This window comes from Plectrocnemia conspersa, unplaced genomic scaffold (assembly GCF_051122295.1).
Source record: "Plectrocnemia conspersa isolate PC_06_02 unplaced genomic scaffold, ASM5112229v1 ptg000003l, whole genome shotgun sequence".
Classification (NCBI taxonomy): Eukaryota; Metazoa; Arthropoda; class Insecta; order Trichoptera; family Polycentropodidae; genus Plectrocnemia; species Plectrocnemia conspersa.
The window spans coordinates 18,495,459-18,509,849 of NW_028277167.1; the positions used below are offsets into that span (position 1 = coordinate 18,495,459).

A 14,391-nucleotide genomic window follows, 5' to 3' on the forward strand; every position below is an offset into this window, starting at 1 on the left:
ATAAAAGGCAATATAATTACGTAAAAAAGTTTTTTTTCAATTAAGTTTAAATAGAATTTAAAAGCATTAAAAATGTCATAATTAAATACCAATTTAAAAGTTTTTATTATATTTTAATTGTAAATGTACTTAAAGTAAAATAAATAGAAAAAAAAAACAAAATATATCATATGGTGAAAAAAAAAGTTGTATATATTTTACATCATACACCTATTACATATGTACATATAAAATTGTATATGAAAATATCATAATGTTTCTAATTTTTTATTTTTATGTCAGTAAACATGTTACATTTTCATTATAAATTTAGAAAATATAAAAAAACAGTAAAATATAATCATCCTTTTAATGGCCTAAATTCTATCGAATTAGTTGACAGAGATGTATACTTCTTAAAAATCTGTATTGAATTAAATCAGCAGTAGACAATTAAAAATATTTGTTATGCTGATGACACGACAATATTTTCTGATACCGTTGCCGATCTTTAAAGATCCCTGGATAGTGTAAATAAATAATTTAAAATAATAAACATCGATAAAACATAATTTATGGTTATAAGCAAGCCCCCCGTGGTCCTGGTATGTTTACTATTAGTCGGAAATACAAATACTTGGGTAGTTGCGTAAATGTCGAAATGAACCCTGATAAAAAGATTAACGTTGACATTGATAGAATCTTTGAAATTTATAAAAGCCAGTTTTAAGAATTTAAAGCTGGTCTCACAAACAAGCACATACGTTTTTAAACCAAAATTAAATTCGCAAAAGTCCTATGTCTGGATAGTACTATTAAGCGGATACGAGACTTGAACTTTAAAAAATATATTAATAAATATAGTAGAAGCATTTGAAATGTGGCTTTATAAGCATATACTGAAAGTTTCATGGATTAAGAGAGTCTCGAATGACCGAATTCTTTTCATGATAGGAAGCGATCAAGAACTCCTTTTAACTATCAAACGGATACATGATTCAAATTCCAAAATATGAACTTCTTTATACCTTAATAATGGAAAAAGTTGAATGAAAAAATTTAAATATACGCCTATGGACTGGAATGAAAGCCGAAAAGTGTTGCCAAGCACGTGCAGCCAAGGACCGGGAGGAATACTTGGAACTAATCAACAACTTCTGGAAACGGACATGGCCCAAGAAAAAGAATAATGTTTTCCAAATATTAAATATAAAAATGATACAAAAAATCAATATAATCATTTTAACATTTAAAACTTAATAACATCAAAATTTATTGTAACTATAAAATAAAAAAATTATACAATTAAATTCATATTGCAGTATAAGATTACTCAACGAAAGAATTTTCAATATCACGTCGATTATATCATAAAGCATTATAATTACATTTATATTCGATTTGTATAATTTATTCATTCAATGTCATCAGAGTCGTTCGTGTATCCATAATGACAAGTATGCGTTATGGTGTCTACCTTTGCCCAAGGCTAAATACTTGAATATATATATATAAAACGTATTAATACTTTGTTAATATAAATTTAGCACTTTTTGATACTACTTCTAATAATGTATTACATACTCTCTCTCTTCTCAGAATATATATTAATATTAAATGTTCTATTTTTTTGCTCAAACAAAACAACGAATAAAACATGATACAATCCTACCATATTTGCTTTGATTGTAACATTCCTCTTATTTGTATGTTAAATGATGTTATAATATACTGTATATTTACAAAATATAAATTAGTATCGTATATACGAAATGGCTAATATTTCAAACATTTATGTTATTATAATATAAAAGTATTATTCGTTCGTGTGTATTGAAAGATGTATGTAGATCTATAATATATAATTTTCACTTGTATATTCTATTAACCACATTTAATTTAATTCATTGGAAAACAATAATATTAGCAGTTCATCTACATTTAGAATATTATATAAATAAATAAACATACATATATACTATATGTACACGAATACATATTTTTACTCAACAAGCATATATTAAGCAACAGTCACAAAATCGAAAACGACGATGCTACTCTACAAATCTGCGTCAGTAGATATAAAAATTAGGACTTTGCTCAAGACGGTAAGAATTGGTCGGATTAAAATATTTGTTTTTTTATTGATTTGTAACCCAGTTTTCAGTCATAAATTAAACTTAAAGTTAAATAAAGTTAATTTCAAAAAAACTTTGTAATACATTTAGTTATTATACTATATTTTATTTATCTTTGTAGTTATATTTTAGTTTATATATTTTTGGATACATGAATATCAAAAAGCCTTAAAAAACATTCAAGCAGAACTTCACTTTTTTGTCAAAAAAAAAGTTGGTTTTATTCAGTTTCTAGAAAATCTAAAACAAGTTTAAACTTTTTGCTTAAACCTTATCATGTAGTAACTACAATACATTTAAATTATTTCCTGGAACTCCTTGAAATTTTTGTCACTTTCACGTAGTAAAATTTATCCTATTATGTTTAACGATTTAAAAATTGTTCTGACTTCTACTTAGGAAAAAAAGAAGTATTTTGTATATGATCCCTTAGCTGTATGAAAAATACGTCTTTACCTTTTTTAAGTTATATGTTTTCTGTATATTTTTTTGGAAAAGGTCTAGCAAATCCATTTAGTTTCAACGTTTTTTCACAATTCACAGTTTCTTTAGTTCATAATCTTCGTAATTTCATTATTTTTTATGTCGACGTTTCGACCGACGATGTTGGGGTCATTATCTTGAACGAAGTCATAAATCGCAAAGTCTATGTAATATCTAAGTATTTTGGGTTAAATATATATTGAAATATATTAATTTTAGGCAATTTGGTGTCGGTAATAAAATGGTAATAATGTATTTATTTTTTATTTATGGTTATTGTTTTTTTAATTATTTTTCTATGATTTTTTTTATTCAAATTTAGCTAATGATTTAGTATTGTCTTTTATTTATTTATTATATTTTTTTGTTAAACCTAATTTGTGATAATCGATCAGAATAATAAGTATATAATAATTATTAAACATTTGCTGTTGCAATGGTTTAGTGGTTAATATAAAAAAATATGCTATTGTCCAAAACAGATATTATTAGTCTCATTAACGTAAGATTTAAAATCTGTCAAAATCGGTAAAATCAGCAATCGGCAAATCGGCATTATATCGAATGATAAATTCAGAGATACTGCGTTTGCAACCTGTTCGACGAAGATGTGCACCGAACACTCTGCTTTTTTATAGTTTTAATGCTTTAAAACTGTAAAAAAATATCCGCCCATGTACTGAATACCACTAAGGGAAATAATCTAAAAGTATTTTACGGTTCATTAACAGATATGCAAGATAGTTGGTTTACGCCGACGAAGAAAAAAAACTTCGTTTCTTAAAATATCCACGGGATACAAATAAGTATCTGCGATTAATCGCAACGATTACAATTGATCGCGACACAATATTGCTGTAATTATTAAATATGACTTTATCTAATGTTTTACGGTTTATATTATATTTTTTGTATATATGAACAACGTTAAAAATACTATTAAATAAAGTATATATAAAAAGCGTTTTTACTTATTTTGCGACTGACGGTTGCTCAATTCCATTTCACTGATTTCGCACGAACGAAATAAAATAAATACCTACATATATACAGCGCCTTCTAGTTTTTTTTATTACATATTATACTTTATAAAGGTGCGAAAAGCATATTGTGCTATACAAAAAGCTTTAAAAAACACATTTAAATTACATATATTGACCATTACTATATTATTACAGTATTGAAGATAGAAATGTTCAGCATAATTTTATAACTTGCTAAGAAATTTAGTGGTAGATCTCTAAAATCGTATTTAGTTATCAATCAATTCCTTGGTTAATGGGAAATACACGATTAAATTAATATTATAGGATCCCTTAATTCAAGTAAATTATATACCATAGCATAAACTAACTATATTATGCTGCAAAATATCAAACCCTCAAAGGATGTGTAAAGCAACGCGATTGATTGTGAACCAATGTAATTGATTGATTTATTTAAATGCAAGAATGTGACAATAAATTAATTACAATGAATTCTTCTCTCGTTGTGAATCTCATATCGATATTTATTAAATTTTATAATAATTACATAATCACGAGTAGAGCAACTGAAGTAATGAAAAAATTATGATATAATCAGAAACATACATGAGTATGAAAGTTAGTGTAATTTATTATAATTATTAATTACGACTTCGCAAACATGCTACAAATTGAAAATTTTATAAATTAGTGAAAAATAATGCTAGCCGATCTTAACATTAATTATGTTAACTGAGCTTTTAGAACTTTGCCGTTTAGTCAATTTTTTATAATTTTACAGTTATACTGGTCATTTTTTTGCTTGAGACTGTATATCTACTAAGATAAAAAATGCAATTCATAGTGTCAATATTTTCTAATTTTATTTAATAACTAATTCACCTCCTTATTTATCGCTATTACCGAGTATGTGGGCATGTAAAATTGAAATTATTATGAATATATATAAATATATATATATTTTATTTGAATAACATACATAGATAATTCATACTATTAGTAAATATTGTAATAAAAATAATTAAAATGTGTTTCATTCATACCTTGAAGGCTTCTCTAAACTTATTCGACATGATGTGGTAAAGCACAGGATTTATTGTTGTAGACAGGTAGTAGAGCACACCGGAGATGTATGTCATTATGGTATTGATCACAACCATCGTTTTCGAGATAGCTTTGTGGTTATCTTGCGTACCATAAATATTTACAAGCCTTTGGGCATGAAACGGGGCCCAACATATGAAGAACGCCACAACAACAGCGACTGAAAAACAGGAAAAAAAATTTTAAACAATGAAAAATTTAGTATACTAGCTAACTTATGTATAAAATTATATTGAAAGAGTCATTATAAATATGTTCATGCAATGAATTACAGTTTTATGAAAAACGAAATTAAATTAATAATTAAAATTAATAATTAAATCTAAGGTACCTTTTATTCAAAAAACCAATGATTAAAAAACATTATTTTTTCACACTTGAAATTTGCCAAATAGTAACCAAACTTTTATTTTTATAATACTAAAAATCACTAAATTCAAATAATTTGGGATATGAAATCACAAATCAAATAATTCTTTAGACGTAGAAGATTACATTTCAATGGTTCAAGATCTTTAGAAAAACATTTTGTAGTTACTCTTTAATCCCTTTTTTTAACCCTAGCCGGTAAAGCTTTTTTAAATTAAATTGTATTAAAATAAAGTGTAAAAATAAAATTTGTTAGACGCCAGTAACATGTATTTTTTTTTTAATTTAATTATTATATGGAAAAATAACATTTTATCAAAAATTGAAAAACTTTTTTCACCGACTTAATAAAGCATATTCCAAGCGTTTATATAACAATTATAATAAACTTGTTCCTACTTGTCTTATTAAAAAAATTTAATGCTTTTAAAAGTATTATTATTAATATATATAATACATTTATATAATTATTTAACGCCCTTAATTTAAAAATAAATTATAAAAAATGATTGACATCAAGCTCAAACTACAGTTGATATTTCTTATAGTAGCTTTGCGTCATATAGCCTACAAGTCATCTCAAAGCTTGAGTATACTCCTATAAATTTAGAGGTGACTACCTCGCGTAATCAAATTTGATGAGAAAAGTAGAAAAGCTGCTGTGGAAATCAACGACTAATATCCACTCGTGCCGCGAAATATAATATAGATGATATTTTCAAAAAGTAATATAGATTAATGATATTTATTAATATAATAAGACATTCTTTTATATAAAGTTGCCCCTTTATCTATCCAAAAAATAAAACTAACTAAAATAAATCATATGTGATTTAGGCGATTCAAGAAAATTCATTATTTTATTTTACTATGACTAAATATTTGCGTTCTTGTAGTTTCGATAACTACTTGGAGTTTTGACAGAATACTATATTTTTGTATATACTTTCATGAATTAAACACGTGCTAATGTAGCAATAAATACTTGTTTAAAAAGCGTTATTTGCGCTAGAAAGGCGATAGTCGATATCGATAAAACATTTTTCTCGTACGAAATACGTAAATAGGTTTTCTTTACTGTTAATTTACACAATGCCGTCACATATTTTCTTGCCTTGAAAACATATACATGATTCTCTCTGAATTAAAGTAGCGCATTATTAAAGAATTTTCAATATTTTATATAAATAATTTTGCTCAGATCTTGCTGGTTATATTTATTAATTTCGTTAATCAATGTATATTTACAGTGAGACGACTCAAATTGAATCTAAAGAATATGACAACAAATTTTCATTTAAATTTAAGCCGTTTTATTTTATCGCTATTTTCACATGTAATTCTACAGGAATATTTTGTAGAACTCATGATAATTATTCCTAAGAAACCTATTTTTTAATCACATGTTACAATACAAATTAACATTGAATTTTATTTCAATATTTACTTTTCACTCACCAGTCAGGCATAATAGGAGTTTTGAGATTTATCGTATTAAAATAATTTTAAAATCTCGATTAATATAATAAAGTAAGCACAGATCGTAACTATGTAATAATAATAAAAAAATAGATTATTTACTTTTCGATTTGGTTTTACAAAAGTTTTGCATAGAGTCATTAGCATTTTATTGAATTTTGTTAAAAACAGAAGCGCGTGCAAATTATGGACCATTAAAGTTAAATTAATGGTCAGTTGTTACAAAAATCATATTTATAACAAACTCTTATTATATTGTCCGTTTATGTAAAAGTCAACATATGCCGAAATCCTTCTTTATTAATTAGTCAAAGTGCAATAAACATTCACTCAATAATTTGCGTATTGAAAAGGTTTTTATATAATGGAATTTAAGAGGTATTTTTCATAGACGTAATTGACCCCTAGATGAGAAAAAAGTAGATTGGATTTTGCTCGAATCGCTTTTATTTTTATTTGTTCTTCAGAAACCAAACATCAATAAGCTTACATGCCAAATAAATCGTGAAATCTTTAACCATGTATAGTATAATTAACGAAGGATTAAGTTTTGTAAATATTTGACTAATAATATATATATAATATGAATAACAAAAACCGCTATCATATTTAAAAAAAATGTAGGGGATTATGTAAGAAAAACGTTTGAGAGCGTCTCTTTGCGATTTGTACGTTTCTTTATGTTTTATTTTTTAATATTTTATGTAATTTGGTGACCAAACCAATGAACTATATATATATTTAAAAATAGCCTCTTTAACGAATAAGTAAAAAGTAATGTATTATTTTACATTTTAATTTAGTTATCTTTTTATAGATTAAATAATATTTTTAAAGTATCATATTTATGTAGAAAATATTAAACTCAAAAACGAATATTAGTCAATGTTTATATTTTTTAATTCCATAAAAATGTTTGTTAAGTTTGAAACAAATTTATTTAAAATATAAGTATTTAAAACGTGTTTTCGTATAAAAATATAAATACAATCTAAGCTCTTAAATTAATAAAAATTGCCAACGTGTAACAAAACTTTTACGAGAATACACAAGAGTTTTCTTAAAGCTTAACCTTTTATATTGTAAAAATTGAATATTCTTGCCCAGAAAAAAGGAAACCTAATTTTCAAGGGAATGTTGCGAATCTGCGATTCGAATAAATTAAATAAAGGTCTTAATAACAATTGGACACACGAAGGTCACGCGTGATTGGGCCATTGTCCAGACTTCAAATTGCCTATAAGAAACTAAATTTATTACTTCATTATTTCTGAAGAAACATATTTCCCGTTTTTTATGTTTTATATATAACATTACATATTGTTTTTAAATGTGTTATTATTTTTTTTCCAAGTATTTGTTATAAAAGATTTTAATAAGATCAGAAATTATTAACTTTTCTATTAAATTAAATTTAATATTTTACCCTTAGCAACAAAAAACAACCCATTCACCTTAGGGTTTAATTCTATATATATATACGAGCTTGTGTTTGTCGCGAGCTTGCTTTGTTATATATTTGATCCAGCTATACTTGCCGAAAGGGAGATGTTTTTTTTATATAGAACAAAAAGGGTGCTTTATGACGCGTAGTAGAAACGGCTTCATATAAGGCGAAAATGAAGTTAAATTACCGAAAAGCATTTTATTACACATCAACAAGACAACTTTCGTCAAGATAATAAGAGACGAGTTTAATGTACGAATAAATATACACCATTTTAACCTGTATTAAGTAAAAACTCGATTTTCGTCAAAGTCACGTAATATAATAGTCCATAAAATTTATTCATTATGTTTAATAAAATATAATATTATGGTTATTCATAAAACGTGTTATTCATACGCATGATAATTTTTTCTCACAAAACGTATATATTACATGTAGATGTTGGGTTCCTTACGTATTTTAGAGATCCCTTCATATTATATACGAGTGCTAAAATATTTCACTTACAAACAATGAATGCTGGTAAATGAGCATTATACATTGTATAGTATATTTGTTATTTTTTTTACTTTTTATATAACAAATATATATTTAACATTTATAGAAAATATGAAATATTTAATTTTTAATTTTTAAGGATTATAATAATATTACTAAAACTTAAATAAAAAATTCGTCTTGATTAAGTGGTATGTATATTTCAACAAAACGTAAAAAAACTAAAAGCTCAAAGAAAAATCACAGCAATAAATTGTTTTGAATAATCTATTTTTTTTTTTTTTTAATGTTTGTAAATCGTAACAGCTTACCGCCAATGCGGCTTTTAATAATATTATGTATAAAAAACTAATGTTGATTTGTTAGCTCAAAAAAATTTAAATAAAAAAATATATTTGGTCAAGATATGTTAAATATTTTTTTAAAAGTTCTAATAATATTTTTAATATAAAAATTATTACTTATATAACAAAAAAAATATTCGGATGATGTAAAATTAATTGCCATTTTTATTCAGAAAGTGTAAATGGTCGTATCTTGTAATGGAACTGTTATTTTTATCATAATTTTCTACTTAACTCTAGCGCAGTTTTGTTACAACTTCATTCGTGTAACAACCGCAAATTTAGTGACTAAAACATACATTAATATAAACTTTATATTACTCTTTCACTTTATATTATAAAGTGAAGGCATGGTAAACACTTTGACATAGCTATTTTGGTTCAACAAGTATTACTATAAAGAGGAGCTCTACTGGAAGTTGTAACAAACATCTCGAGACAGATCCTTGACTAACCTTCATATAATTTTAAATATCTGAATATCGGTGAATCAAACGTACTTAAAGTCCTTCATTCTTCCTGCACTTCGCACTCAACAATTATTTTTCTTTCTGAGCCCTGCCAATTTATATTATTAAAAAAATCTGTTAAAGAAACCCAAACAATCAAAGATAAGTTTTTTGGATACATCTTTAGGTTTTAACCTAAAGATGTATAAAGGAATATTATATCTATTGTGTAAATTAAACATTAAGATATTAGGAATTATAGTATATTTATAAATCCTAATTTTTTATTACATCATAGGAATAAAAAATGCTCTTGTCGGCTAGTTTTAAAGGCTAACAACATTTAGTTGACTACGCTTTTAACGCACATTTGCAATTAATCATTTTTCTCTTAATTATTCCACTGAATCATTTGGTACTTCATCTAGCAATTCATAAAATATTTTCTTCTACTATTTTTTTTTTAAATAATATCTCATTATCGAATTTAATCTTTTAATAGCATACATTATTTAATTGTGATGCCAAGCTTATTATTTCATTTTATAAATTATGAACGTCATTAATCAAAATAAAAACGTAACCAATTTAGATTTTTGTTTGTAATATTTAATATTAACAACAATTTTAGCTAAAATATTTAACATCCATAAATAGCTTTATTTGTTACGCCTCTAAATACTAATTCTTTAAGAGCATTATATCTAAAGCTTTTTATGAGCTAAAAAGCTTTTTATATTTAAATTTGTTCTTTAAATTAATCTCATTGTCTTAAGGTTTCATTAGAATTGATAATCTTTAAAATAAAGTCAGGTAATTTTTCCATAAGCGATTGCTAATCCTTTTTCAGCCCTATCAGTCACATCAATAAAGGGGTTGAAAAACTAAGTTAAAATACCCCAAATGGAATGAAATTTTTTTTTAATAAAACTTCTATATTCATGTATGTGATTTTTTAAAAGCAATAGTTAATTATAAAAATATATAAGTAGCTCTAAATAAACGTAAATTAAAAGTACTTTTTTCATTTAAATATTTTGTTAATTTTGTATTTAATTTTCGAAGTTGTTATTGAACCTCAGAGTGTTCTTAAAATATAACGTTATAACAGTTAGTGTGTAAAACATAAGTTTGTTTCGGTATATCATTCATCGATAATAGATAAATTTAACATGTTATTATTAATTTTCTACAAATTCATTAGGCAGGCAATGTTTAATTCCTTAATCCTGATTGCTTTCGTAATTATTTTGAAGGCTATATATGTACATAAATTAATTTATATTGTTCGATACAAATCTTTTGAATATATAATTGCATATTCATGTAATTATTTATTAAATTATTAAATAGAAATAAAGAGTTTGTTATTGATTTTTAATACATTATTTTTTTAACGAACGAGATGACTTGTTTTTCTTATATATCTAAAGTAAACAAATCTATATTTATATGTAGTAATGATTATATTAATATACCTATGTATTATTTTGTATTGTTCTTAATAAAACAATACTATTGAAAAAATGCTGCACACGTGTCGTTGGTGTAATGACATTAAAAGTTTCCTGACCCCTTTTATATGATAATGCTTTAATGACAAGCTTATGGTCTATAAATGTTACGTACCTAATAATTATTGATGGTTATATCATATGGAATACATCGTCTGTAAAACCATTTGTATGCTAAAATGTAGAGTATTTGATGTCAACTATATGCTGCCTAATACTGCAATAAATTTCTTAAATTATGCATAATTAATTTTCTTTGCACTATAAATCCATAAAAAAACTTTTTGGTCTATTTTTTTATTTAATTATTTTTTAGTGGGGTGGATCTTGCCTATGATCAAATATTAATTTATTACATATTTTTATATATTATATTAGAGACAACGAATGCCACTGCCTTCATAATTTTTATAAATTGTGGGATATTATTAATATTTTATTATTATAGTTTATTATATTATTATTTTAATAATTTTCTACATATTTATTTCAGTTTAAATACACTTCTCCACCTTATAACGTTACAATTTACGGCCCACTGGTTAAAATTATCCGATCCGTAGTCCCCAAGCTAAATATCATATTATCTACTCGATACTTGGTGTTAAGAAAATATTTATTTTAATTTCCAATTCGATGTTTAAACTAACCAGTTTTAATAATATCCTTTGTGTAACTAAATAAACAATATTTGTTTATACATAAATACCTTTATAAATCAACTTCAAGTGAAATCATCAAAAACGTTCTCAGAGACTTCCACAAAATGACAAAAATTTCATTCACTCAACAAACTTTCGTTATAAATATTTATAAGCTATTGTCACGCTGAAATAAATATCATTGTTCTGATTTTTCATATTTACTAGTGTACAAAAAAGGGGTCGAGAATTTCCGTCGCCATAAATAGCTCAATTAAATCCGTTTACTATTAGTCAAATCTCTTGGCTATTCAAGTCAATATATCATAATAAAAGCATCAATCATATAAAATAACTGTGTTTCTAACATCATCGCATCTAAGACTCAACTCAATTATTTCGACACACTACTTCAGATTAATAACCTGACAACATATCGAATGCGTCCTGATTCATATAATCATCAGGAGGCCTTTGACATGAACGCTTGATTTAAACTAAATTTTGTCACAGTCCTTAAACGCAAAAATATCAAACTTTCATTATTAAAGTGTCAGTGAATGAAATATTCAACACTCTTAGAATAATTAATCTCGCAATTTACATTTAATTAAAATATTATTTAATATGATTTCATACTACACAATAAACTGATTTTCTGATTACTCAAAATAAATAAGTAAAATAGCGAATTTTGTGTAATTAAACTGAGGCGAGTGTTCAGCAAAAATAAAATGTTTCAACGTTTTTCAGAAACACTTTTCTAGAAAGGAAATAGTGTGAATAAAACCTTTCTAAAATATATAAAAATCATGGGTTTATCAATTGGAGTATTTATTAGTCACACGTTTCTTAGAAGCCCTATTTTTCGCAAGGCGCCAGGAATATTAACAGTTTTAAGCTATGCTGGATAGTATATATTGGATCATCGAGCAAAGCAGAGTTGACAGCAACTTTCTTTTTTCTTGGCTTTATGTCATGATTTCTATAAATATTTGGCTCATGAGCAGCCGTTATGTTATTAATCAATATTGAGAAAAGCACTGTCTAAGTTAGACCCATGAGAAACTCCTAAAGAGGTAAAATATTCTTTCTAAAATCGGTTATCAAAATTCAATTAAAAATACCAGGTCCGACAATTTTAAAAAAAGGTTATTTTAAAATCAGTATATGTGTTATGACGTCTCCTTTTATTTCAACATCAAGATATTTCGTCACTGTTTTGGTGAAATACAGAAGGCTAGATAGTGTAGATTAAGTGAGACGAAAATCATGCCGTTGGTCCAACAAAATTTGACGAAAGTTATTAAAGGCATAACCATTAATAATTATTTCGAATTATTTAGCAATAGGTAGCAATATTGCGACTAGTCTATAAATCTTGCTGTGCAGTTTGTCAAACGCTTAAGACTTCACTGCATTTTCAAAGATCAGGAAATGATGACATCTTAAGAATCAAAAAAAGATACGCTTAAGAGTAGCATCGAGATTGATTTCGCTTAAAATTAAATCAGTGATCAAATTTTGCTCAAAAGAACATCCCTACTTGAACTTTTCAAAGACATGTGTAAGATCTGAGCGCTCAATTTTTGGATAGTCAATACTAAAAAACAAACATAATAAGAAAGCGAAAATATTTCTTAAAAAAAATAAATAAATATTGCGCAAAACCCTCAGAAATATTATTTAACCCGTTCAAAAAAACATGTGTGTAAGTGTCCGGATAATAACAGAGCAAATTTATTTGCCACTTATAGCATATATACGTATAAATTTGGATGGCTGTGCTTATCTGAGAATCATATAGTAATATATTTTTTTATAAACGCAAACGCATGACTTAAAGAAATGCTTTTTCAGGAAATCTCGACAATATAAATTTCCATTTTAACATATCTCTAGGGAGTTTCGTGAGAAATATAAATTGGTAGCATTTGTATTCCTTCATATAAAGATATCTAAGAAATCTATTTTAATAAAAAAAAATACTTTTGAAGATAAATTATTTCTTCACAAACAAAATTCAAACTTATTTTAATATACATATATATATATATATATAAATATATATTTTACAATTGAAGAATCGAGGAAAAATTTTGCTCATGGAAAATAACTTTCATCTCAAGGATATCAACAAAGGCGTTGATAAATTAAGGCTAAGAAAATAAGCATTCTTCTCAACTTAAAAAGTAACATAATGTGGCTTTAAAATAATTTTAAAGTCAATATGTGCCAAAAGGGAAAACTTTAATTATAATTAAAAAGTGTATTATCTAAGTTTTAAAATTTAAATGTAATATTGCATAATCGTTTAATATCGAAATGCTTAAACTTTCCAAATAAATAAGTTTATCTGTTAGTTACATCTTAAGTATTTTAACTAATATATTTGCAAATTTAATTACACCACGACCAAACTAGTTTATACATATATGTACTGGATAGGTACAATATATTATATTACTTACATAAGCCTTAGTAAATCAATAAATAATATAACTTAAACGAAGATTCAGTTCATATATAACATTTCAACTACTATATAACAGTTCAAGAATGTGATGATATAATTAATTTTGTAGTAATGTCAATTTAAAGTCGCAAATAATAACGACTGCCAAACTCTGGTAAATTAAATAGTTAGTTATTTTCAATACAATGAGCAAATAAATTTAATCTTGCAATAAAAACACAATAATATTATTATATCGTTTTTATAATGAAGATTTGCATTGTCCAAAATTTAATTTTACATCAAATGAAAAAAACGAGACATCCAAGGTTACGTGGTACAAACTTCGTGTGGTTTTAAGAAAAAAAGTTTATTACAGTACCTAATAATGAGACTTGGTGGAATTTGTACTCTTGTAAAATAATACATTATTTTTAATAATTGAATGAATTACACATATTAATATTTTTATTCATCAAGTAATGGAAAAGTCATCTTATTG

At 25.3% G+C, this 14,391-nt stretch overlaps 1 protein-coding gene across 8 annotated transcripts in view; it reads right to left on the reverse strand.

The window, feature by feature from the left end:
* The window catches only part of LOC148236851 (pyrokinin-1 receptor-like), a 75,148-nt gene that overhangs the window by 31,989 nt on the left and 28,768 nt on the right, over positions 1-14,391 (reverse strand). For all 8 annotated transcript variants that reach the window (XM_088183203.1, XM_088183202.1, XM_088183201.1 and 5 more), the window contains one exon: positions 4,630-4,850. In XM_088183203.1, the coding sequence (XP_088039329.1) occupies positions 4,630-4,850 (221 nt within the window). The remainder of the gene's footprint in view (positions 1-4,629; positions 4,851-14,391) is intronic.